This window comes from Gorilla gorilla, chromosome 1 (genome assembly GCF_029281585.2).
Source record: "Gorilla gorilla gorilla isolate KB3781 chromosome 1, NHGRI_mGorGor1-v2.1_pri, whole genome shotgun sequence".
NCBI lineage: Eukaryota > Metazoa > Chordata > Mammalia > Primates > Hominidae > Gorilla > Gorilla gorilla.
In genome coordinates this window covers 232633681-232658483 of record NC_073224.2, presented here as the reverse complement: position 1 = coordinate 232658483, position 24803 = coordinate 232633681, and the positions used below count along the sequence as shown (strand labels likewise).

The window sequence follows — 24803 nt, the reverse complement described above, 5'->3', positions numbered from 1 at the left end:
CTAATTACTTCTAAATTCCTCAGATAAGGGGCCTGCTTGATGGTCACCAGGTGATCTGTGCTCTCCTCAAGAGGGAATAAGACCTAGTGTTGGAGAGTTCTGTAGGGTGACTATAGTTAACAGTAATCTGTTGTATATTTTAAAATGTTATTGTAGAAGAGAGTAACTGGAATGTTCCCAGTATAAAGACAAATGTTTAAGGTGATAGATATCTCATTTACCCTGATTTAATCATTACACATTATATGAAAGTATCAAAATACCACATGTACCCAGAAAACACATAGGTCTCTTACATATCAATAAATACAACTTGAGATTATGATGTAAATACATCTGACCAACTTGGTACTTATTAGACTTATGTGCGCAGCACTGCTCTAGTCCTGTGGGTGCAGCAGCATCAGGATCGTTAAAAAAAAAAAACAATGCTGAGAAAAAAACTCACACCCCTGAGACATCCGGGTGTGAATAAATGCGGAAGAGTCGCCCGAGATCGGGAGACCAGGCGTAGGGGAGAGGTCCCGGGAGGCCTGGACCAGAGTCCTAACAGACCAGAGGCGAAACGGGAAGGCGCGCCAGAAAAGGAACAACGCAAAGGGAGCAGGCGTGCACGGAGCGCGAACTAAGGAACCCCTCTGACAACCCCAGTCCCTCGGCAGCTCTAGAGACCGGCTCCTCACGGAGGGTGGCGGTAGAGACTGTTAAGCCCCGCGGGCGCCGGGGCAGGCCGGACTGTGCACATTCGTGGGGGGTTCCATGTGGGAGAGAGCCGCCTCACCCAGGGCTGTCCAGCTAGAAACTCCCCGGTGCCACCCCAGTCTCAGTCCGAGGTAGACTCGGCCGGACGTGACGCAACGTGAGGCCAAGGCGGCGTGAGTCTGCGCAGTGTGGGGCTGAGGGAGGCCGGACGGCGCGCGTGCGTGCTGGCGTTCGTTCACTTTCAGCCTGGTGTGGGGTGAGTGGTACCCTACGGGCCGGGGCGCCGCGTCCGCAGGAAGAGGCGCGGGGTGCAGGTCAGCGCCAGCGGGGGCGCGGCGCATGTGTGGGCCGTGGCGCTGGGCGGCGTGGGGGTGCTGGACGGTGTCCCGCTGGCTCAGAACCGGCGTGGGGCCTGGGTCGGGGCCGCCCTCGCTTCCGGCCTCCCAGTCGGGCCCTGTCGCTGGCGTTGGATTTGACTGACCGCCAGCGTGGTGGCAACGCTGAAGCGTCCAGAATCTTCTGCCTAACCTCTCGCCGGCATGGAACTGGCTAGCCGTTTTATTAAACTCTGTTTTGCGTGGACGGTAAACCCTCCAGATAATCTCTAAATAGGCTAAAAAAAATTCGGAACCTCGTTGAGCTGCTGTCGTTGGCAGTGAGAACTCCGCGCAGAGAGACAGAATGTAGTTGGGTTGACTTCAGTGAGGGGATTTCCATCTTTCTCAGTCATTAAAAAAAGTGTTCAGACATTTAACACTGTTGACCCCCACACACAATTTTTTAGTACTGTTATAACTAAGAAAACAAAAATCCCCTCCAAAAAATTACAAATTAATTGCGAAAGACCACATTTAAATTTTTGCCTATAAAATTCAGTTTAGTCGTTTCTCTGAAACAGTGCTTCAAAAAAGACTGTTTCCCCGCATTGTGTGAAATGCAGGAGACCCACGTACTTGTATTTTAAAAAAACCGATTTGCAACATACTATTAAAGTTGGATATAAGAGAACATGGTAGAAGAAAATCTAAGCAATACTACACCTTTTAGCACCCTCATTATGTTTTCATCTCAGAGCAATTAAAACTGCTATACAAATCAACGTTAAGATAACTAAACTGCTGCTTTTTTGGTATTCAGTTGTCTATGAAAACCGTTTCCCTAGGAAGTACTTACTCTGCTTGAAAATGCTCCTAAACTTTAAATTTTGGGGTATCTCAGGGTTGCAGTGAAAGTTTTTTGAAATCTTTTTTTTTTTTTTTAAGGCTTGTAAACATATAACATAAAAATGGCTTCCAAAAGAGCTCTGGTCATCCTGGCTAAAGGAGCAGAGGAAATGGAGACGGTCATCCCTGTAGATGTCATGAGGCGAGCTGGGGTAAGTTCCACATCGATTTTTAGCCATTCCTGTTTTAAATGTTTTTGGATTTTTAAATCATTTTGAATAAAATATTCAAAGTGCTGTATGAAATATTTCAAATATACACAAAATTTCAGAGATAACATAAGAATAAATACCTGTTGATCCACTGCTCACATTTAACGCTTGTTAATGTCTTGCCATATTTCCTTCAGACCCATTTCTCTCTTGTTTTGAGCTCTGTCATCCAGGCTGGAGTGCGATGGCAGGATCTTGGCTCATTTCGGTCTCTGCCTCCTGGGCCCAAACCATCTTCCCACCTCATCCTCCCAAATAGCTGGGACTACACATGCATGCCACCACACCTGGCTAATTTTTGTATGTTTTGTAGAGACAGGGTTTTGCCATGTTGCCCAGGCTGCTCTCCAACTCCTGAGCTCAAGTTGTCCACCCACCTCAGGCCTCCCAAAGTGTTAGGACTACAGGCGTGAGCCACTGCACTGCCCTTAGACGCATTTCTTTTTTGTTTCTTTTTTTTTTTTTTTTTTTTTTTTGAGATGGTGTCTCTCTGTGTCGCTCAGCCTGGAGCGCAGTGGTGTGATCTCTGCTCGCTGCAACCTCTGCCTCCCGGGTTCAAGAGGTTCTCCTGCCTCACCCTCAGCTGGGATTACAGGTGTCCGCCACCACGCTCGGCTAATTGTATTTTTAGTACAGATGGGGTTTCACCATGTTGGCCAGGTTGGTCTCGAACTCCTGGCTTCAAGTGACCCGCCCGCCTTAGCCTTTTACAGTGCTGGGATTACAGGCGGGAGCCACCATGCCTGGCCCCTCAGACTCATTTCTTAAAGAGCAAATGCTTCAAAGAAATACATTTGAAGCCCCCTTTGTAAATTTCTCCAATCCTATGCCCCTTCTTCCTTCCTTAAAGATAACTGCTATCCTCGCGCTCTTGTGTATCCATGCATGTGTGTCTTTTTTTTTTTTTAAGACAGAGTCTTGCTCTGTCACCCAGGCTGGAGTGCAGTGGTGTGACCACAGCTCACTGCAACTTCTCCCTCCTGGGTTCAAGCAGTTCTCTGCCTCAGCCTCCCAAGTAGCTGGGATTACAGGTGCGCACCACCATGCCTGGCTAATTTTTGTATTTTTAGTAGATGGGGTTTCACCATCTTGGCCAGGCTGGTCTTGAACTCTTGACCTCGTGATCCACCCACCTCGGCCTCCCAAAGTGCTGTGATTACAGGTGTGAGCTACTGCACCCGCCCCCACGCATGTCTTTAAGGTAGCGTTTGACCGTGGTTCTCATTTTGCGTGTTTATGTATTATCTCTCTCTATCTAAAAATAGTGAACAGTGAAGTGAAGTAGAACTAACTCTGTGCCAGGCAGCATTCTAAGTGCCGATAAACCTTACAACAATGTCGTGAGTTAGAGATCACCATCCTCATTTTACAGTTGAAGAAACTGAGGCACAGAGACATAAATAATGTACCCACCTCACATAGTAAGTACAAAAGCCAGAACTCAGACCCAGGCAGCCTGGCCCGCCCCAGAATCTGTTAACCCTATACTCCTCTGGTTCTCAGAAATGAAGATACATGTCGATTAAGTTTATCCATTTAAAATTGCTGCTTGGTGTTGCACTGAATGCCACAATCTACCCATTCCTCTAATTACAGCATTACAATTCTGTAATAAGTATTCTTGTGTAGGTTTCTTTGTGCAAATGTGTGGAAATTTTTCCAGGTTATATATCTAAAAGTCGAATGACTAGGCCGAAGGATAGCCCGTAGTCAGCATGACTAGGTTTTGCCAAGTTGCTCTCCAGTGTCCCAGTTTGTAGTCCCACCAGCAGTGTAGGAAAATTCCCACTTTCCCAGTGCCAGCTCTTGGTATTGTTGACTTTAAAAATTTTTGAAAGATAAAGCAGTATTTCGTTGTTTGGACTTGTATTTCTATTTTACAAAAATACCATGAGGTTTAAATGGCAACAGTAAACTTGCAAGATGAGTTATTAATAGGATGATCATATAACTGGTCACCCAAACCAGAACATTTGTGGGAGAAAGGGTGTTCCAGTCCCACAGAGTACAGGGCAGCAGCTATAAGTAGGGTCTGTCCCGGGCAAACCAGGGTAGACCTAGTTATTAAATATATTTAGCCGATGTATTAGCTTAAATTTGGTAAAGTTATGGTGCAGTATTTCCTGTCATGTTACTTTCAAACACAGGGCAGCTGTGTAAACGTTACTCTAGCTGGGTGTGGTGGCTCATGTCTGTAATCCCAGCTACTTGGGAGGCTGAAGCAGGAGGATCATTTGAGCCCAGGAGCTGGAGGCTGCAGTAAGCTATGATTGTGTCACTACCCTCTAGCCCAGGTGACAGGGTGAGACCCCATCTCTTTTTTTTTTTTTTTTTTTTTAAGACAGTGTTACTCTGAATTTATGTTTCAGTGTTCTTAAATATGATAACATCTTTCTTGTAGATTAAGGTCACCGTTGCAGGCCTGGCTGGAAAAGACCCAGTACAGTGTAGCCGTGATGTGGTCATTTGTCCTGATGCCAGTCTTGAAGATGCAAAAAAAGAGGTTTGTAATCCATACATGGAGTTATTCCTTCATATGGCTTCTTTGTTTCTTGAGATGTCTTAAGACTGTTGTTAGCACAGACTTATTTTAGAAAAATTATTTTGCTTGAATGTCTTCCCCTGACAGACTAAGAGGGTGAGGACTTTGTCTTTCTATTCTGTATCTGTAGAATGTGGCAATTGCTTGATACAGAATGTGCTTAGTAAGTGGGTGGCTGGGTGGGTAGGTGGCCGGTTGGATGTGTGGCCAGATGGGTGGGTTGGTGCTTAGATGGATGGCTGCATTGTTTTCCCATCAGTATTTTTCTGGCTTACACAGGCATCCTTGCCTCCTATTACACATTTTTACCTGATATAAATCAACTGCCACATTTTCCATATATTATTATTATTATTATTGTTTAGAGGAATGGTCCCGCTCTCTCCCCTAGGCTGGAGTCCAGTGGTGCAGTCACAGCTCACTGCAGCCTCAACCTCCCAGGTTCAAGCAATCCTCCCACCTCAACCCCCCACGTAGCTGGGACTACAGGCATGTGCCATGCCCGGCCATTATTTTTTCTAAAGATACTTTCAGAGTTCCACTGTAGTTGTGTTGTTTTTTCAGTATCGTTGGAATTATGGCTCTTACCTTTAAGGACGATGGACACTTTTGGAAGCTAGCATCCCTTTCCTCAGAAACATGCTCCCCCACAGGCGCTTTTGCACACTCCGTCGTGCGGTCAGGGTGACAGGAGTGTGGACTGTACCCTCTTTGACAGCAGGGTCATGGCAGGAAAGGAGGCAGAGTCGGCTCACAGATGGCTGGTTGCACACTGCTGAGGAACCTGGAGTGCGGTTCCCTGGGCCGAGCTGTCCTCAGATACATAGGAAAAAGTTTAATCCTTTCTAATAAGTTTAGATTTTTCATTACTGGATTGTAGAAAATTAGACTGTTGGTATTTACATATGATTTGTTGAAACAAATTAAAAATGACAAGCAGAAGTAAGTATTCCAGGCCAAGTGCAGTGGCTCACCTGTAATCCCAGCACTTTAGGAGGCCAAAGTGGGAGGATCACTTGGGACCAGGAGTTTGAGACCAGCCTGGGCAACATAGCGAGACTGTTTCTCTTTAAATTAAAAATTTGTAAAAGCCAGGTGTGGTGGTGCATGCCTGTAGTTCTAGCTACTTAAGAGGCTGAGGCAAGAGGATCGCTTGAGCCTAGACGGTTGCTTGAGCCCAGGAATTTGAGACAGCAGTGAACTGTGATTGTGCCATTGCCCTTCAGCCTGGGTGACAGAGCGAGACCCTGTCTCAAAAATAATAATAATACTTTTTTTCATCTCTGTTTGTGTTTTTGTCTTATGATGTCTGGGCATTTTAAAACAGTGGTTACCTTTATTTTCAATCGACAGATAATAAGTGTACATATTCATGGGATTTGTGATGTTTCCATGCATAATATATAGTGATCGGATCAGAGTAATTAGCATATCCATCATCTCAAACATTTCTTTGTGTTGGGAACGTTCAATATCCTCCTTGCTATTTGAAACTATATATGATTGTTAACTATAGTCATTCTACGGGGGTATAGAACACCAGAACCTATTCCTCCTATCTAGCTATAATTTTGTATCTTTTAACAAATCTCTCCCTATCCCCACTTTCTCCTATCCTTCCCAGCCTCTAGTATCCTCTGTCCTACATTATGCTTCTAGTGATCAATTTTTTTTTAGCTTTCACATATGAGTGAGAACATGGAGTGTTTAATTTGCTATTCCTGGCTTCTTTCACTTAATATAATGTTCTCTAGTTCCATTCTTGTAGCCACAAATGACAAGATTTCATTCTTTTTTATGGCTGGATAGTATTCCATTGTGTATAAATGCCACATTTTCTTTATGCATTCATCTGTTGTTGGACCTAGGTTGATTTCGTATGTTGGCTAGTGTGACTGTTGGTGTAGTAAACAAGGGAGTGCAGGTGTCTCTTCAGTATACTGATTTCCTTTCCGTTGGATACATGCCCAGTAGTGGGATTGCTGGACCATATGGTAGTTCCATTTACTGTAGTTTTTTAAGGAAGTGGTTACCTTTTGTGTGTTTTTATTTTTCAGTGCAGATTCTAAAAGGAGTAAAATAAATTCTGTACTTTACACATTTTCTTTTGAGTTTTGAGCTTTGCTTGGTTTTGAATCAACAGTAGGATGTTTATGGTCTTAAAAGTGATTCTAAGCCTGCCACAGCGGTTCACACCTGAAATCCTAGCACTTTGTGAGGCTGAGGCAGGAGGATTACTTGAGCCCAGGAGTTTCGAGACTAGCCTGGGCAATGAAGCGAGACCCTGTCTCTACAAAAATAAAAAAAATTAGCTGGCTGTGGTGGTGCATGCCTGTAGTCCTAGCTCCTGCGGAGGCTGAAGTGGGAGAGTTGCTTGAGCCCAGGAGTTCAAGGCTGTAGTGAGCCATGATTGTATCACTGCACTCTAGCCTGGGTGACAGAGTGAGGCCTTCTCTCTAAAAAAATTTTATAGGTTGCACTAAATACATGATACATTTTTATTTTGTAATTTGTTTAATGACTAGATTTTTTTTAACCACTTTTTAAAGTCCTAAAGTATTGTTGGCCGGCCACAGTGGTTCACGCCTGTAATCCCAGCACTTTGGGAGGCCGAGATGGGTGTATCACAAGGTCAGGAGTTTGAGACCAGCCTGGTCAAGAGGGTGAAACCCCATCTTTACTAAAAATACACAAATTAGCCGGGCACAGTGGCGGGTACCTGTAATCCCAGTTGCTTGGGAGGCTGAGGCAGGAGAATCGCTTGAATCCGGGAGACGGAAGTTGCAGCGAGCCGAGATCACTGCACTCTAGCCTGGGCGACAGAGCAAGACTCTGTCTCAAAAAAAAAAAAAAAAAAGAAAGAAAAATAAATAAATAAATAAAAAGTCCTAAAGTATTGTTAAAACAATTTCCATTTTGTAATTTCAGGAAGTTTGAAATTAATTTGATTTCTAGGATTTTTGGGGGGGGGGATACTAAAATTCTCCCCGTTACATTTTTCATAAAGTTAAGAAAAATTTTTTTGTGCCTTTTACTTAAAATTTGTTTCTCTATTAATTTTATTTATTTATTTTTTTAGACAGAGTCTTGCTCTGTCACCCAGGCTAGAGTGCAGTGGTGCAGCCTCAGCTCACTGCAGCCTCCACCTCCTAGGTTCAAGCGATTCTCCTGCCTCAACCCCCCAAGTAGATGGGACCACAGGTGTGCACCACCACACCCAGCTAATTTTCATATTTTTAGTAGAAATGGGGGTTTTGCCATGTTGGCCAGGCTGGTCTCGAACTCCTGAGCTCAGGTAATCTTCCTGCCTTGGCCTCCCAAAGTGCTGGGATTACAGACATGAGCCACTGTGCCCAGCCTGTTTTTCTATTAATTTTTTAAGTTGTTCATGTACATTCTTGTTGAACAATAATTCAAACAATATAGACACATATAAAGTCAAAATGTTAAATGTCCTGTTCTCATTCTCCCTCTGCCCCATCCCACACTACTCCCATTAGCAACTAGAGTGTCTTCCTTTGTCTGTGACTACCTGTATACACAATATGTGGGGTGGGGCGCTTGTGGTGATTGTACACATACACACATACATCTACACACAAATACGTATATCCTTGTCTTTTACAGGAAGGAGATTATACTACCTCTGCTACTCTGCAGCGTGGACATCCTTGCATGTCACTACGTACAGGTTTTCTGCATTTTTTGCTAGTTAAAACACCATTCCATCATGTGGATACACCTTAATTTATTTAACTGTTCTATTGGCAGATAGGCTATCTCCTGTACTTCCCACATTTAAAATAGGAAAGTATTATTGGACTGTCACTTTAATGCACAGTTGAAATGAAATGTTTTTGTTTTCTTTATGTTTTAAACTGTTACAGGGACCATATGATGTGGTGGTTCTACCAGGAGGTAATCTGGGTGCACAGAATTTATCTGAGGTAAAAAATTCTACTCAATTATACCTCAATAAAGCTGGGGGGGAAAAAAACTAAAGAATTTCAGCATTTGCTTATGTTCTGTTAATTTTGTTATTATTCAGCTATTTTGGGAGGAGGCTGTGAAAAAAATAGAAACAACTAAAATTAACAAAATGGTGTTGTAGCATTAACTCAAACTTTTTTTTTTTTGAGACGGCGTCTTGCTCTGTTGCCCAGGCTGGAGTGCAGTGGCACAATCTCGGCTCACTGCAATCTCCGCCTCCTGGGTTCAAGCAGTTCTCCTGCCTCAGCCTCTGAGTAGTTGGGATTGCAGGCATGCACCCCCATGCCCTGCTAATTTTTGTATTTTTATTAGAGACAGGGTTTCACCGTGTTGGCCAGTCTGGTCTCAAACTCCTGACCTCGTGATCCGCCCACCTCGGCCTCCCAAAGTGCTGGAATTATAGGCGTGAGCCACCACTCCCGACCTCAAGAAAACATTTTTAATATTTTCTATGGAGGTCAGGTGCAGTGGCTCAACGTCTATAATCCCAGTGGTTTGGGAGGCCGAGACAGGAGGATTGCTTGAGGCCAAGAGTTTGAGACCAGCCTAAGTAACACATCGAGACGCCATCTCTACAAAAAATTTTCTTTTAATTAGCTGGGCACGGTGGTGCACACTTGTAGTCCCAGCTACTCGGGAGGCTATGGTGGGAGTATGACTTGAGGCCAGGGGTTTGAGGCTGCAGTGAGCTGTGAATGCACCACTGCATTCTAGCCTGGGCAACAAAGCAAGAACCTGTCTTATCAGAAAGAAAAAATGTTGCCATGGAAGTAAGCTGAATTGGTGGAACTGTTATGAACAGATGTCGATGAATACAGTCCAAAGTAAGATGACTTGGTTTTTTTTCCACCAGCAGAAGAATGATCAGATTTTGTGTTTTGAGAAGGGAAAATTGTCTACTCAGAGTCTTAACTGGGGGAAGCTGTGGGACTAGGGCTGCCAGCAGGAATGGCAAATGCCATCAGCAGAGACCATTGTTCCTCATTTTAAGTCGTATGCGAGGAGTCAGAGGCCAGCGTGAGGGGCACACCAGCAGGCAGAGTTGGGGCTGCCAGAAGTACTCAAGAAGTGGGTTGTGTCAGACACGAGGGATCTTTTCCTGCTAGGTTCTGTTCCTCTCTGCCATCTGAAAACACCCAAAACACCACATTCCCTCCCTCCTGTTTCTTTCTCCCTGGAGTACAAAATGGCAAGGGTCAAATTGCTTCTTCTGATCTTTAAATGTGGAAGAGTGCGTTTCTCTTATGAGAAATGCCTTGCTTGGGTTTAAGAATATAATATAGACACACTTTGATCATTTTTATACCAATGATTTAGAAATATTGTTGGAAAATAGGTCAGAGAGCTTGTGGTTTAAACTAAAATCAAATTCTTCCAAAGTTTCCTAGTGAGTGATTGGTTAGTGGCTTAATGATAACTTTATGTATTTTTGGTTTTCTTTTCACTAGTCTGCTGCTGTGAAGGAGATACTGAAGGAGCAGGAAAACCGGAAGGGCCTGATAGCCGCCATCTGTGCAGGTGACGTGCAGGGGCAGCCTGTGTTGCAGCGTCATTGGTGGGTGGGGTAGCCTTTCATTCAGTGGTTTGATTCCAAATAGCTCTTCCCCTTCATAAAGCATGCAGGGCATCTGTGTTGGTGTATTTAGTTTGGGTGGCATGAAGTTGGTGTCATTTCAGAGATGAGGACAATTGTTCTGTTTTCTGCCTCTCCATGCCTTTGGTCTACATGCTGTGAAACTTAGTGTTTTCCGTGTTTGGTTGACCTCGGAGGAAAATAAGGCCCTCTGGAATTCAGTAAACAGCTTGTTACAGCAAGTCTCTGTGCCAGAAAGTCTTTGTGCCAGCACACAATCAGCAAAATCCATCAAACATCAACACAGCAGCTCTGTCCTGTGCTTGCCCTGCAGATTCAGAAGCCCCATGGTGCTTTCTGCTGGCTTCTCGGGCGTTTCTGATTGTCTCAGTACCGAGTGATCTTGGGCACCGCATTATCTGCCACATAATTTAGAACAACGACATTTGGTGCTTCGCAGATGTCCTCTTGTCTTTGTACCTTAGTAATATTTTATTTTCTCATAACCATTTTAAGATCCGTTCTTGTTGCTTTCCTATCAGATGATGTTCTGCCATTTTGGTTTTTTCCCATGCTGTAATTTTTGCCAGCACCTTCCTTGTTGTGTAGGTCTTCATTAAATATTTGTCAGGGCCGGGCGCAGTGGCTCACGCCTGTAATCCCAGCACTTTGGGAGGCTGAGGCGGGCAGATCACCTGAGGTCAGGAGTTCGAGACCAGCCTGGCCACCATGGTGAAACCCCATCTCTACTAAAAATACAGAAATTAGCCAGGCGTGGTGGCGGGCGCCTGTAATCCCAGCTACTCGGGAGGCTGAGGCAGGAGAATCGCTTGAACCCGGGAGGCGGAGGTTGCAGTGAGCTGAGATCGTGCCATTGCACTGCAGCCAGGGGGACATGAGCGAGACTTTGTCTCAAAAAGAAATAATAATAAAATAAAATAAATATTTGTCAGAAGAGTGAATGAATAAACGAGTGAATGAGTGGATGGTTTGGTAAACATCAACATCAAAACATGTTGCTGTTGCTATTTTGTTCAATACAGTAGGCTTTTCAAAAGAAGTTATGGGCCAGAGGTCCTGGGGACTTGATACATTCGAGTATCAGTGGTTCTCAATGTTCTTTTGGTGCACTTGCAAGGTCAAAGCAGATGCTACTGAGGGGCCGGGTGTGGTGGCTCATGCCTGTAATCCCAGCATTTTGGGAGACCAAGGCAGAAGGATCTCTTGAAAGCCAGGAGTTTGAGACTAACCTTGGCAACATAGCCAGACCCCATCTCAACAAACAAACAAAAAATTAGCCAAGCACAGTACTGCATGCATGTGGTCCCAGCTACTCAGGAAGCTGAGATGGGAGGATCGCTTGAAGGCAAGAGTTAGAGGCTCCAGTGAGCTATGATTGCACTCCAGCCTGGGCAACAGAGTGACACCATGTCTTTCAAACAAAATGTTATTTGCCTTTTTTCTTCTCAGTCTTTCAGGAGTGACATCAGAGTAGGATGATACCATCATCTGAGAATTTATTATTGTGTTTTAAAAATTTCCCAGTTTTATTAGGTTGGTGTAAAAGTAATTGTGGTTTTTGCCATTAAAAGTAATTGGCCTGGCACGGTGGCGCATGCCTGTAATCTCAGCACTTTGGGAAGCTGAGGTGGGCAGATCGTTTGAGGTCAGGAGTTCAAAAGCAGCCTGGCAAACGTGGTGAAATCCCGTTTCTACTAAAAATACAAAAGTTAGCTGGGCATGGTGGTGCACGCCTGTAATCCCAGCTACTCGGCAGGCTGAGGTGGGAGGATCACTTGAGGTCAGGAGTTCGAAACCAGCCTGGCTAACATGGTGAAACCCCATCTCTACTAAAAATACAGAAGTTAGCTGGGCAGTTAGCTGGGCATGGTGATGCATTCCTGTAATCCCAGCTACTCAGGAGGCTGAGGCAGGAGAATCTATTGAACCCGGGCGGCAGAGGTTGCAGTGAGCCGAGATTACGCCACTGCACTCCAGCCTGGGTGACACAGCAAGACTGTCTCAAAAAAAAGTAATAATTTTTAATATGGCAGATGTTCATAGATATAACCCACATAAAAGCTAAAGGGATTCTACGACCTAAATGTTTGAGAACCGTGGCATTAGGGGCTGGGAAGAACTACAGAGGTTGATCACCCTGGCAGGTCTTGTACGTGGGCTTACTACAAGAGTCACCACTAGCCTTTTGACCTGCCCTGAGGCTCAGGTAATTATCTCTGCCAAAGGGCACTGAAGTCACTGCAGCCCAAGCAGCTGCTCCCCTCTTTGGAGAGAAAGTCACAGATCCTTGAGTTTGGTTTTCTTTGGCTCTGCTGCTGTGAAGCAAGCCTCAGTCCTAGATTCTTTGACCAAAGGAAGAGTTTGGGCTGAGTTTGTTTCCTTATGATTCTGCTGAAAGTGAAAACCACATGTCAGTTTGTCCTGTGCCACAAAAGTAGCAAAATCACTTGAGGTCAGGAGTTCGAAACCAGCCTGGCCACCATGGTGAAACCCCATCTCTACTAAAAATACAGAAATTAGCCAGGCGTGGTGGTGCATGCCTGTAATCCCAGCTGCTCGGGAGGCTGAGGCAGGAGAATCGCTTGAACCTGGGAAGTGGAGGTTGCAGTGAGCCAAGATTGCACCGTTGCACTCCAGCCTGGGCAACAAGAGTGAAACTCCGTCTCAAAAAATAAATAAAATAAAATAATAAAAATAAAAATAACAAAAATTACCAGGGCATGGTGGCGCATGCCTGTCGTCCTAGCTACTTGGGAGGCTGAGGCAGGAGAATCGCTTGAACCCGGGAGGCGGAGATTGCAGTGAGCCGAGATCGTGCCACTGCACTCCAGCCTGAGCGACAGAGCGAGACTTCGTTTCAAAAAAAAAACCAAAAAATCAACCACATTTGGCTTACTGTTTTGTGCTGAGGCTAGATGGAATGCCATGCTAAGAAGCATGGGCCTTATAGTACTTTAAATCAACATTAAAAAATAAACAGGCTGGCTGTGGTGGCTCATAGCTGTAATCCTAGCACTTTGGGAGACTGAGGTGGGGGGATCACTTGAACCCAGGAGTTCAAGACCAGCCTGGGCAACATAGTGAGACCCCCCCCCCCCCGCCCCACCTCTACAAAAAAATATTTTAAAAAATCAGCCTGGTGTGGTGCACACTTGTAGTCCCAGCTACTCAGGAGGCTGAGGTGGGAGGATCACTTTGAGCCCAGGAATTTGAGGTTACATTGAGATGTGGTGATCACACCACTGCACTTGAGCCTAAAGGACAGAGCAAGACTTGGTCTCTTAAAAAAAAAAGTAAAAATAGGCCAAGGGCGGTGGCTCACACCTGTAATCCCAGCACTTTGGGAGGCCGAGGCGTGCGGATCACAAGGTCAGGAGATCGAGACCATCCTGGCTAACACGGTGAAACCCTGTCTCTCCTAAAAATACAAAAAGTTAGCCAGGCATGGTGGCGGGTGCCTGTAGTCCCAGCTACTCGGGAGGCTGAGGCAGGAGAATGGTGTGAACCTGGGGGGCAGAGCTTACAGTGAGCCGAGATGGCGCCGCTGCACTCCAGCCTGGGCGACAGAGTGAGACTCCGTCTCAAAAAAAAAAAAAATTATATAAAAAGCAGTAAAAATAGAAAACACACTAGCAGTGTGTTTATACCATTGAATATCCTGCACCACTGTTGTGGGCACTACACCAGAAATAGGAAAAAATGTGATGATGAGCTGAGCTAATTGAGATGAGGGTTATGGGAATGGAACAGAGGAGTGATGGAAGAGATTTGGATCTTTTAAATTGGCAAACAGAAAAATAAGATTCTTTTTTTTTTTTTTTTGAGATGGGAGCTTTGCTCTTGTTGCCCAGGCTGGAGTGCAGTGGTGCAATTTCGGCTCACTGCAACCTCCACCTCCCAGGTTCAAGCGATTCTCCTGCCTCAGGCTCCCGAGTAGCTAGAATTACAGGCACCTGCCACCATGTCCAGCTAATTTTTGTATTTTTGGTAGAGACGGGGTTTCACCATGTTAGCCAGGCTGGTCTCGAACTCGTGATCTCGTGATCTGCCCACCTTGGCCTCCCAAAGTGCTAGGATTACAGGCGTGAGCCACTGCACCCAGCCAAGGTTTTCTGAAGTGTTGCAGTTAGGAATTGGAAATATTTTGAACACAAAGAATATTAGCCTAGTCCTTAATATTGAGTGAATGAGGAACGCAAATTGGAAGGGAGTCTATGTTGAGAAGAAAATTAAATGATATTTACTTTGAGTAGGGGAGGGGGAGGAAGTGTGGAGTTGGAGGAGTGGACAGTTGTCAGCTGAGATGCCCAGGTCTAGGAATAAGGCCTCTGGAAGCAAGGTCTTGGCCACCTGGAGGAGCTGGGGAGTTGGCAGAGGTGGTCATTTTGCATGTTACCACAGGGTGGTGCTGTTGGCTGCAGAAGGGGACATGGTCAGCTGCGCCGTCTGCACTGTAGTGCAGAGTACAGAGTGTTTTCATCCATCAGAATCCCAGATCCTGGGAGAGTGAAACGTCTCTTCTCCAGTATTCCAAATAGGGTTCTGACGCCCCAGAAAGCAGTAATTATGAGCTTACCTGATAAGTATGAAAGACATCAGTAAGTTCCTGAATCCAACTGTAACATAAATTTATTCACATCGTAGCAGTGATTTTATTACCACCTTGAAGGGAGCAGCCTAAAAATTCTCGTTCACCGATCACTTTCCTCACTGTGCTATCATCTATTAAAATTTACTTTAAAATGCAAGATGATGTAGGAATTTCTTCTTAAATTCTTACCAAATAAAAATTAAAAACAATTTATAAATCCATTCAAATAAAAATTGATAATTATTCAATTCTTACAGACTTTTAAAATTTGCTACCATACATAGATAGCTGTCTTGTGTGTAAAAATAACGTGGAGAAGAGACATTTGAGGCTTTTGATTTAAGAGCTATAAATCAGGACTTGGTCTGAAACTGACACCTGTTATTAAGCAGAAAGCTTACGTAATTAGGTAGTATTTGTGTGATCTTCCTGTTTGTACGGTCTGAGTAGCTTGTGGGTATATTATATAATTCCTTCCTTGGAGTCTTGTTGAAAAATGAGAGGACAGTAAGACCAAGACCTCTCAGGTTTGCTGACACTAAAAGTGTACAAACTGTGCCACAGGATCTTAGCCGTCCAGGGCACCCTGAGTGTTTCCAAGATCAAGGTGCTGTTCTGAAACATATCCTTCAAAGTGTCATGTGAGGCCTTAGAAATAATGTTTATATGTGTGGCTTAGAGAAAAAAGGTAGAATGAATACTTCGTAAAAAGCTTTAAGATGAAATAACAATTAAAGGTATATAAAATCTTTGTTTTTAATCCTTATTTAGAACCATTACATACACAATATGCTTGTGACCCTCCCTGAAGTTGGCCGTTTTCAGTGAATACATTTAAATAAAAATATCAAGTTAGGACCTGCCAATTTGGAAAGACTTCATCAACTGACACTTCCATGTGGTTCTTTGCTTAAGTAGCTTTCATCAAGTGATGCTAGTGCCTTTATATCTCACACTTCCAGGCACTTCACAGGCTATCTCCTTCAAGGACAGTGTGCTGTCCATTTTAATCCTACCACCTGGCATACCTGGGTGGATAGGTGGATGAACGAGTGTTAATTTCCCATTTTATTTATTTATTTATTATTTATTTTGAGACAGAGTCTCGCTCTGTTGCCCAGGCTGGAGTGCAGTGGCACGATCTTGGCTCACTGAAAGCTCTGCCTGCCGGGTTCACGCCATTCTCCTGCCTCAGCCTCCCGAGTAGCTGGGACTACAGGTGCCCGCCACCACGCACAGCTAATTTTTTGTATTTTTAGTAGAGACAGGGTTCCACCGTGTTAGCCAGGATGGTCTTGATCTCCTGACCTCATGATCCAGCCGCCTTGGCCTCCCAAAGTGCTGGGAATACAGGCATGAGCCACCGTGCCAGGCCTAATTTCCCATTTTCAAGTGGAAAATAAGATTACAAAAGAGCAATAAAATCCAGAAGTTCAGAGAGTACCAGTTGCCTTTAGCATGTAACTAAATCTTTCCTTTTACTAAGAGTGAGGTAAGAAGTTGAGCCCGCCCCAGTGATCCTCCCCCTCCTTTGGACTCCTGGTATATGTGGTCCCTGTTCTGGGGATGGGGAAGGTGAGAGAGGTGAGCACATTTTGTTTATCTGTGTATGTGCTGCCGATATCAAGGTAAATCTTCTTGAGTAAATGGTTATTGAAGTATTTTGAGTTTCTGTGCTTTTGCCAGATGTGCTCAGCAAATCGTTTGTTATAAACATACTTTATCTCTCATACTAGGAAGTGTTTCATTTCAGAATCGTAGCTGTATGTTTGGTAAGAGCCTCTTGATTTTGAAGAATACTTTGCTGTTGCAGTTTTTGTTGTTGTTAGAGAAGGGGTCTGTGTTGCCCAGGCTGATGTCGAATTCCTGGGCTCAAGCAATTTTTCTACCTAGGCCTCCCCAATTGCTGGGATTACAGGCATGAGCCACTGTGCCAGGCACTATTGCGATTTTTTAAACATGGGCTTTTCTGTATCCGCACTTAGATCTTTTTATTTTTATTTTTAGGTCCTACTGCTCTGTTGGCTCATGAAATAGGTTTTGGAAGTAAAGTTACAACACACCCTCTTGCTAGAGACAAAATGATGAATGGAGGTAAGTATATGCTTGTTTTTGTTTGTTTGTTTGTTTTTTGAGATGGAGTCTCGCTCCATTGCCCAGGCTGGAGTGCAGTGGCGTGATCTTGGCTCACTGCAATCTCTGCCTCCCGGGTACAAGCGATTCTTCTCTCTCAGCCTCCTGAGTAGCTGGGATTACAGGCGCGTGCCATCACACCCAGCTAATTTTTGTATTTTTGGTAGAGATGGAGTTTCACCATGTTGGTCAGGCTGGTCTCAAACTTTTTTTTTTTTTTTTTGAGACAGAGTCTCGCTCTGTTGCCCAGGCTGGAGTGCCATGGTGCGTTCTCTGCTCACTGCAACTTCCGCCTCCCGGGTTCAAGTGATTCTTCTGCCTCAGCCTCCTGAGTAGCTGGGATCACAGGTGCGCTCCACCATGCCTGGCTAATTTTTGTATTTTTTAGTAGAGATGGGGTTTCTCCATGTTGGTCATGCTGGTCTTGAACTCCTGACCTTGTGATCTACCCGCCTCAGCCTCTGAAAGTGCTGGGATTACAGGCGTGAGCCACCGCGCCCAGTCTCGAACTCTTGACCTTGTGATCTGCCTGCCTCAGCCTCCCAGAGTGCTGGGATTACAGGTGTTAGCCACCGCGCCTGGCCCATATGCTTGTGTGTGGTTTTTTTTTTTTTTTGAGATGGAATCTCTCGCTCTGTTGCCCAGGCTGGAATGCAGTGGTGTGATCTCGGCTCACTGCAACCTCCGCCTCCCGGGTTCAAGGGATTCTCCTGTCTCAGCCTCCCGAGTAGCTGAGATTACAGGCATGTGCCACCACAAGTTTCTTGTAGACTGGGCACAGTGGCTTCTGCCTGTAATCCCAGTACTTTGGGAGGCTGAGGCGGGTGGATCGCTTGAGCCCAGGAGTTCGAGACCAGCCTGGGCAACATGGTTAAACTCCATCTCTACTAAAAATACAAAAAACATTAGCCAGGCATGGTGATGCTCACTGGTAGTTGCAGCTGCTCAGGAGGCTGAGGTGGGATGATCGCTTTAAGCCTGGGAGGTCAAAGCTGTGGTGAGCTGTGATCTCACCACTGCACTCCAGCCTGGAGGACAAAGCAAGACCCTATCAAAGAAAAAAAAAAAAAAAAAGTTTCTTGTGTACCTGTAGAATTTTATCTATCACATACTCATTATCCTTTTTATTTTAACTAAAATGAGATCTACTAAATGTATTGTTCTGCAGCTTGCTTTTTTTAACTTAATGTTATATCTTATGTTATCTTTTAACAGCACATGTAGATTTAGATTTGCTTCATCCTTGTTAAGTACAGGTGCTAGTCCAGTGTTGGAATGTGCCATGCTGTATGTAACCTCCTGGGGGTGGGCATGAAGGTGGTTTTCTGCTTTTGCCCTTGTAAACCATGCCGTAATGATCATCCTTGAATGCTGTTGTGAGCATATCTGAGCTCCATTTTAAAAGTGATGCACTTTTCATTATACTGCATGTTTTTTAATTACTAAACTTCAGTTTTTTAGAGCAGTTTTAGGTTCACAGCCAAATTCCCGTCTACCTTGACCCACTCGCCACTCCCCAGGCCCCCGCCCCTGGCCATGCATAGCCTCCCCTACTATCAACATCCTGCACCAGAATCTGTACCCACATTGACACATCATCATCCAGAGTCCACAGTTTACATGAGGGTTCTCTCTTGCTGTTGTACATTCTACATACAGTTACATTTGATCCAGAGCAGTGTTTTCCTGAAAATCCATGGTTTGTTTATTTATTTAATGTATTTGAGACAGAGGCTTGCTCTGTCACCCAGGCGGGAGTGCAGTGGTGTGATCTCAGTTCATTGTAACCTCCACCTCTTGGGATCAGGCAATCCTCTCACCTCAGCCTCCCGAGTAGCTGGAACTATGGGTATGAGCCACCACACTTGGCTAATTTTTAACTTTTTTTGTAGAGACAGGGTCTAACTATATTGCACAGTCTGGTCTTGAACTCCTGGCCTCAAGCGATCCTTCTGGTTTGGCCTCCCAAAGTACTAGGATTACAGATGTGAGCCACTGTGCCCTGCTCATGGTTTTATTTTAGTTGCTAGAAAGATACTATGTTATCATTAAAACAATCTGTTTGAAAATTGGTACTTTTTGCTGGATGCAGTGGCTCACGCCTGTAATCCCAGCACTTGGGGAGGCCGGTGGGGGAGGTGGATCACGAGGTCAGGAGATCAAGACCATCCTGGCTAACACGGTGAAACCCCGTCTCTACTAAGTATACTAAAAAAATTAGCTGGGCGTGGTGGCGGGCGCCTGTAGTCCCAGCTACTCAGGAGGCTGAGGCAGGAGAGTGGCGTGAATCCGAGAGGTGGAGCTTGCAGTGAGCTGAGATCGCGCTATTGCACTCCAGCCTGGGCAACAGAGTGAGACTCCATCTCAAAAAAAAAAAAAAAAAAAAATTGGTACTTTTTAATAAAAGTCTGGTTTCTGGGCATTTTAAATGTAGGAATTTACTTTAAGCTCATGGAGGGATTTTAGAGGGTTGAAAGAAATGGAAAGAACAGAACTGGGCTCCCTTTGTGATGTCTTCAGAGGGAAGACAAGCAGAGCGCGCTCCTGCACTACCTGAAGGTGTGCCTGTTGCATCTGTTTTCCTTTAGTGCCTCAAAAACATTGAGGTTGGTCAGGCATAGAAAAAGATCAGATTGTTGATGCTCACACTTGGAGTTTACAAAGCACGTTCCCGTACGTTATGTTGGTGGAGCTTCCTGGTCCCCAGTGCCCAGCAAGGCAGGTGGCATCATCCTGGCTTCACAAACAAGGAGAGACTGAGGCCAGAGCTCAAGCCCAGCCCTCTGCCTTGCATCCAGTTTTGGCTTCCTGCCGCTCCCCTGCTCTGTGGTAGCAAAAGGCTCCCACACATTTAAGTTACCAGGTGTTGGATTTAGTCAGTAACCTCTATTATAAGAAATGGATACTTGAAATGTCTACTCCTTCAGGACACTTCGAGAGGTAGGGCTGCAGTCATCACCTGGGGGTCTGCTCTGGGTGAGGCCCTTGTCCTTACTGTGAACTTGAAAGATCAGTGTGACAGTTTCTCCTCAGATAAGCAATCCCATCTGAAGACCATAGTCTTTTTTCTTTTTTTCTCTTTTTTTTTTTTTTTTTGATAGATTCAGGGTCTCACTGTGTTGCCCAAGCAGTACTTAAACTCCTGGGCTCAAATGACCCTCCCACCTTGGTCTCCCAAAGTGCTGGAATTACAGGTGTGTGCTACCAGCTCCAGTCCCCATAATCTTGTAATTCCTCCGATTTTAGAATAAGTCAGTTATAACTGTAATGTGTGATTCCGTTTCTCATTTGTCCACTGTTTGATGGCATCCCCATGCCTGGTCCCATACCCGAGCACTGAAGAGCAGGGTCTCTGGAGCCTGGCATCGTGGGGTGGCCCTCAGCTTCCCCACTCACTGTGGGAAGTTTCCTTAGTTTCTCTGAGCCTGTTTCCTCATCCGTTGCCTGAGGATAAACCTGCTTCAGGATTGTTGGTAAAAAGACTTCCCTCACCTAGCCTCTGTAACGCCACTGCATGCCACCACTGCTGAGTACTGTTTGTTTGCTAGGTTGGTGTCATTCTCATTTTACCAGAAAGTGAAGCTCTGAGAGGTCAGACAGCCACTAAATGGCAGACCTGGGATTTGAACCCAGAACTCTGCTCAGGGGTCAACTGACTGCTCCCCAAAGGCCAGGTGGTAAATATTGCAGGCTTTCTGGGACTTCAGCTCTCTGGCAGCTACTCAACTGTTGCACCTCCACAATAGCTACAGACGGTACTAAACACGCAGGGTGGCTTTGTGCCAGTGAAGCTGCATTTGCAAAAACAGTCAGCAACCTGGCCTCGGCCCCTCAGGCTTGTCGTTGCTGACCTGTGTCCTGTGTCTTTTTTTTTTTTTTTTGAGACAGAGTCTCGCTCTGTCATCCAGGCTGGAGTGTAGTGGCACGATCTGCGCTCACTGCAAGCTCCGCCTCCCAGGTTCACGCCATTCTCCTGCCTCAGCCTCCCAAGTAGCTGGGACTACAGGCGCCCGCCACCATGCCTGGCTTATTTTTTGTATTTTTAGTAGAGACAGGGTTTCATCGTGTTAGCCAGGATGGTCTCGATCTCCTGACCTTGTGATCTGCCCTCCTCGGCTTCCCCATGTGCTGGGATTATAGGCGTGAGCCACTATGCCCGGCCCCGCCGCCTTTTTTTTTTTTTTTTTTTTTTTTTTTTCAAGACGGAGTCTTGCTGTCTCACCCAGGCTGAAGTGCAGTGACGCATCTCGGCTCACTGCAACCTCCACGTCCCGGGTTCAAGTGATTCTCCTGTCTCAGCCTCCTGAGTAGCTGGGATTACAGGTACTGGCCGCCAGGCCCAGCTAATTTTTGTATATATATATATATATATATTTTTTTTAGTAACGGGGTTTCACCATGTTGGTCAGGCTGGTCTTGAAATCCTGACCTCAGGTGATCCACCTGCCTTGGCGTCCCAGAGTGTTGGAATTACAGGCATGAGCCACTGCATCCGGCTTCCCATTGCTTTTTCTCTGAAGAGACTTTAAGACTTGGAGTCTGGTTTAAAAAAAAGTAAAGAAATAAAAATCAGTGCCTTCTGCTGGTTGAACGGGAAGTGTAAAATCTGAATTGGCTATAGGGTCACAATCCCAGCCTCCAGTTCGCACAGTGCCTTCCTGGCGCTGACGGGGTGCATGTTCTGTCTTCGCCACTAGGTGGAGGCAGTTGGTAACCTTAAACCTTTTGCTTTTCCTGGTTAAAAGTCTGACAAGAACCGTAGAACCTTTAAGCATATTTAACCAGTTTAAGCTCTGTTTGCGATGTTTTAGCCACAAAGATACTGTTCAGTGAACCATTTACAGTTGTGCCTCGCGTTGGTCCCACTCTCAGCTGTGCATCTCACTGTCGCTCTGGAAGATCTAGCCCAGCCAGTTTCTAGGTTAGCATTTGAAATGGTCTTGGCCTGGTTTAACCATCAGTAAATGAGGCCAGATTATGATAAACCTTTTCCCCTCAAACTAGGGATCCTCTTTTTCTCTACAATAGTTAAATTGGAAATTGTTTATGTACTCCATTTATTTTGGTGGGTGACCTGATTTTTTAAATTTTTTAGATTAGTCAAGCACAGTAGTGAGAGGAGAAAGAGTAGAACAAGGTGTAACTGCCTGTGAACGATCAATTGAGATAACTCACTGCCTTCGAGCAGCAGTGGCTTGGTTTCTAATGACAGTAAGACAAGTTCCTATAGCCATTGTTAATCTCCTTGGAAAAGAAATGAACACTGTGTGGTTTCAGAAGCTCATGAATATAGCAGAAGCACTCTGCTTCTGTTTGAAGGGAGGTTTTCGGATGAATTTTTCTGCGTGTTCATTGAACAGACGTTTCCTAAGCTCCTCCTTAGTGCCTGGCACTGGGAACAGAAGAAGGAAGAAGAGAAAGCTGTGCCCTCAGGGTGTTCTCAGGTCTGCACTGAGCTGTGGTGACCAGAGCCACCCGCCTGCCTGCGTGGCCGGTGCATCAGGATAGAGCAGGAGTTCACAGAGGAGCTTTGTCACTTCCCCCTCCGCTAAATCTGTTCTGTGTCTCCCCATCACTGAGTGGTGTCACCATCATCCAGTCACCTGGGACAGGCAGCTGGGAGTCATCCTTGAAGCCTCCTCACCTAGGCCTTCATTGCAAACCTCCATTTCCTCTGGATCACTGTCACCAGCCTAGTGCAGGCACCACCAGCTTCTACCCAGACAGCAGGTTCCTTTCCATCTCCCTTCTGGTCCCAGCCCAGTCTCTGTGCGAAGGCCAGACCGCAGAGGGCTCTAGGCCCCGTGACATGGAGTTCAGCGTGACCTTCAGGTGCTGGAGAGAGTTGGCAAGGGCTTTCCATGGGGAACTGGCTGTGCCCTGCTTTGCACTCTGGACAGTTAGCTTTTGGGTGCTGGGCATGGATCGAAGGGGTGCACAGCCGGAAGGGAGAGCCGTAATCATGCAGAGATCCTTCCCCTTTAAAGCAGGGGACAGGCGAGAAAGGAGATCGAGTCAAGAATGGTGTTTGGTGCCTTTGACCTCACACTTCAGGGGTGCCTCCTGTGTGCCATGGATATCATTGGCCAGACAGGGACTGATGAAGACCCAGCCTTTTTAAAGAGTAAACAATGAACAAGGAAATGGAATGTTCATAGATTGTGATAGATTGTATCAATGCTGCGAGGGCAGTAAATAGAATGCGGTGATAGAGTCAACAGAGGAACCTAATTTGGGGAGGTGGGGGTGGTCACAGATACCCTCTCTGAGGGGTTTTTGTTGATGCTGAAACTGAAGGAGCAAGGAACTGGAAAGAGCTGGTCTCTGGGTGGAGGGAGCAGCCCTTGAGCTCTTCCTGGAGCAGGAGAGAACGTGTTGTATTCAGTAAGGGAAGCTCCAGGTGGGAGAGTGATAGGGATGGGTGTGGGGAGGGAGGTTAGGCTCTGTGTGCAGTGGAGAGGCTGGTGACTACCTGCTGTGGAGTGGCAGAGCTCAGGGCATCCATGCTCAGTAGTCCCAGTTTTGATATTATATTTGCCAAGAAATAGCCAACCGGCAGGCCTGGAGGTGTGGGGATGCAGAAGGAAAGTAGTCCTTGAGAGGGAATGTGGTTTCTACCTGCACATGCACACTCACATGCATACCCGCCTCCATTACGTTGTGCCGTGGTTGTTTTTGAGGCATCAGAGGGTGTGCGTGCCGCCACATGTTGATTGGGGTGGCTTCTGCGTTCAGCGCTGCTGCATCCCTTCACCCTTCCCCGGCACTTCAGAATTGACACTTGAGCTTTGTTGTAAATAGTGATGTGAGTAACTGTCATTCACCAACATCTCCCCCAACACTTAAAGTCTTAGCAGCTGCATTTAACTCATGCATATTTGTTTCATTCTAACAGTGGTTTCTGTCACCCTTTGCTCTGCACAGTTTTAAAAATACCTTTGTAGGGGGCTTCTAAGAGCTTGGAGTGCCTAGTAAATGTTTTTGAATGGTTAGCTACAGTATTGGGTTTATATGCTGTAATAGTGAATTTAATTGGTAAGTAATCGTCTTTCTTGTCACATAGCCCATTAGGATGTCACCTTTTCTGTTTCTACTTTGCAGGTCATTACACCTACTCTGAGAATCGTGTGGAAAAAGACGGCCTGATTCTTACAAGCCGGGGGCCTGGGACCAGCTTCGAGTTTGCGCTTGCAATTGTTGAAGCCCTGAACGGCAAGGAGGTGGCGGCTCAAGTGAAGGCTCCACTTGTTCTTAAAGACTAGAGCAGCGAACTGCGACGATCACTTAGAGAAACAGGCCGTTAGGAATCCATTCTCACTGTGTTCGCTCTAAACAAAACAGTGGTAGGTTAATGTGTTCAGAAGTCGCTGTCCTTACTGCTTTTGCGGAAGTATAGAAGTCACAGCTACACAGAGATTTCTCAGCCTACAAATTGTGTCTATACATTTCTAAGCCTTGTTTGCAGAATAAACAGGGCATTTAGCAAACTACTGATTGTTTCTTGTTTTGTCTCTTATTTCTTTTGTGAAATTAAATTCGGTATCACCTTCATTTGCAGCTCTTAACTGTCCGTATGGCACTGAAATAAAAGAACAGTGAACACATTTTACACAGCAAGGAGGAAAGGCATACAAACAGAATTTAAGAGGCTTGTGATTTTCTCTGCTTATTAGCTGTGTGTTTTTAATGTGCTATTAAAAAATACCAATGAGGGCTGGGTGTGGTGGCTCATGCCTGTAATCCCAGCACTTTAGGAAACCGAGCCAGGAGGATTGCTTGAGGCCAGGAGTTCAAGACCAGCCTGGGCAACATAGCA

The 24803-nt window shown here is 45.5% G+C and overlaps 1 protein-coding gene across 3 annotated transcripts; it reads left to right on the top strand.

Moving 5' to 3' along the window:
* Window positions 1-473: 473 nt before the first annotated feature.
* On the top strand, window positions 474-24477 carry PARK7 (Parkinsonism associated deglycase). 3 transcript variants are annotated; one of them, XM_031004218.2, is made up of 7 exons: window positions 474-958; window positions 1965-2077; window positions 4539-4640; window positions 8567-8626; window positions 10118-10187; window positions 16862-16948; window positions 24089-24477. In XM_031004218.2, exons 2-7 carry the CDS (start codon window positions 1988-1990, stop codon window positions 24247-24249), a joined length of 570 nt encoding a protein of 189 aa, XP_030860078.1. In that variant the 5' UTR covers window positions 474-958; window positions 1965-1987; the 3' UTR covers window positions 24250-24477. The 3 variants fall into 3 exon arrangements, with proteins under 3 accessions (XP_030860078.1, XP_030860072.1, XP_030860080.1); XM_031004212.3 differs by having other exon boundaries at window positions 855-1016; XM_031004220.3 differs by having other exon boundaries at window positions 913-1286.
* Window positions 24478-24803: the final 326 nt, after the last annotated feature.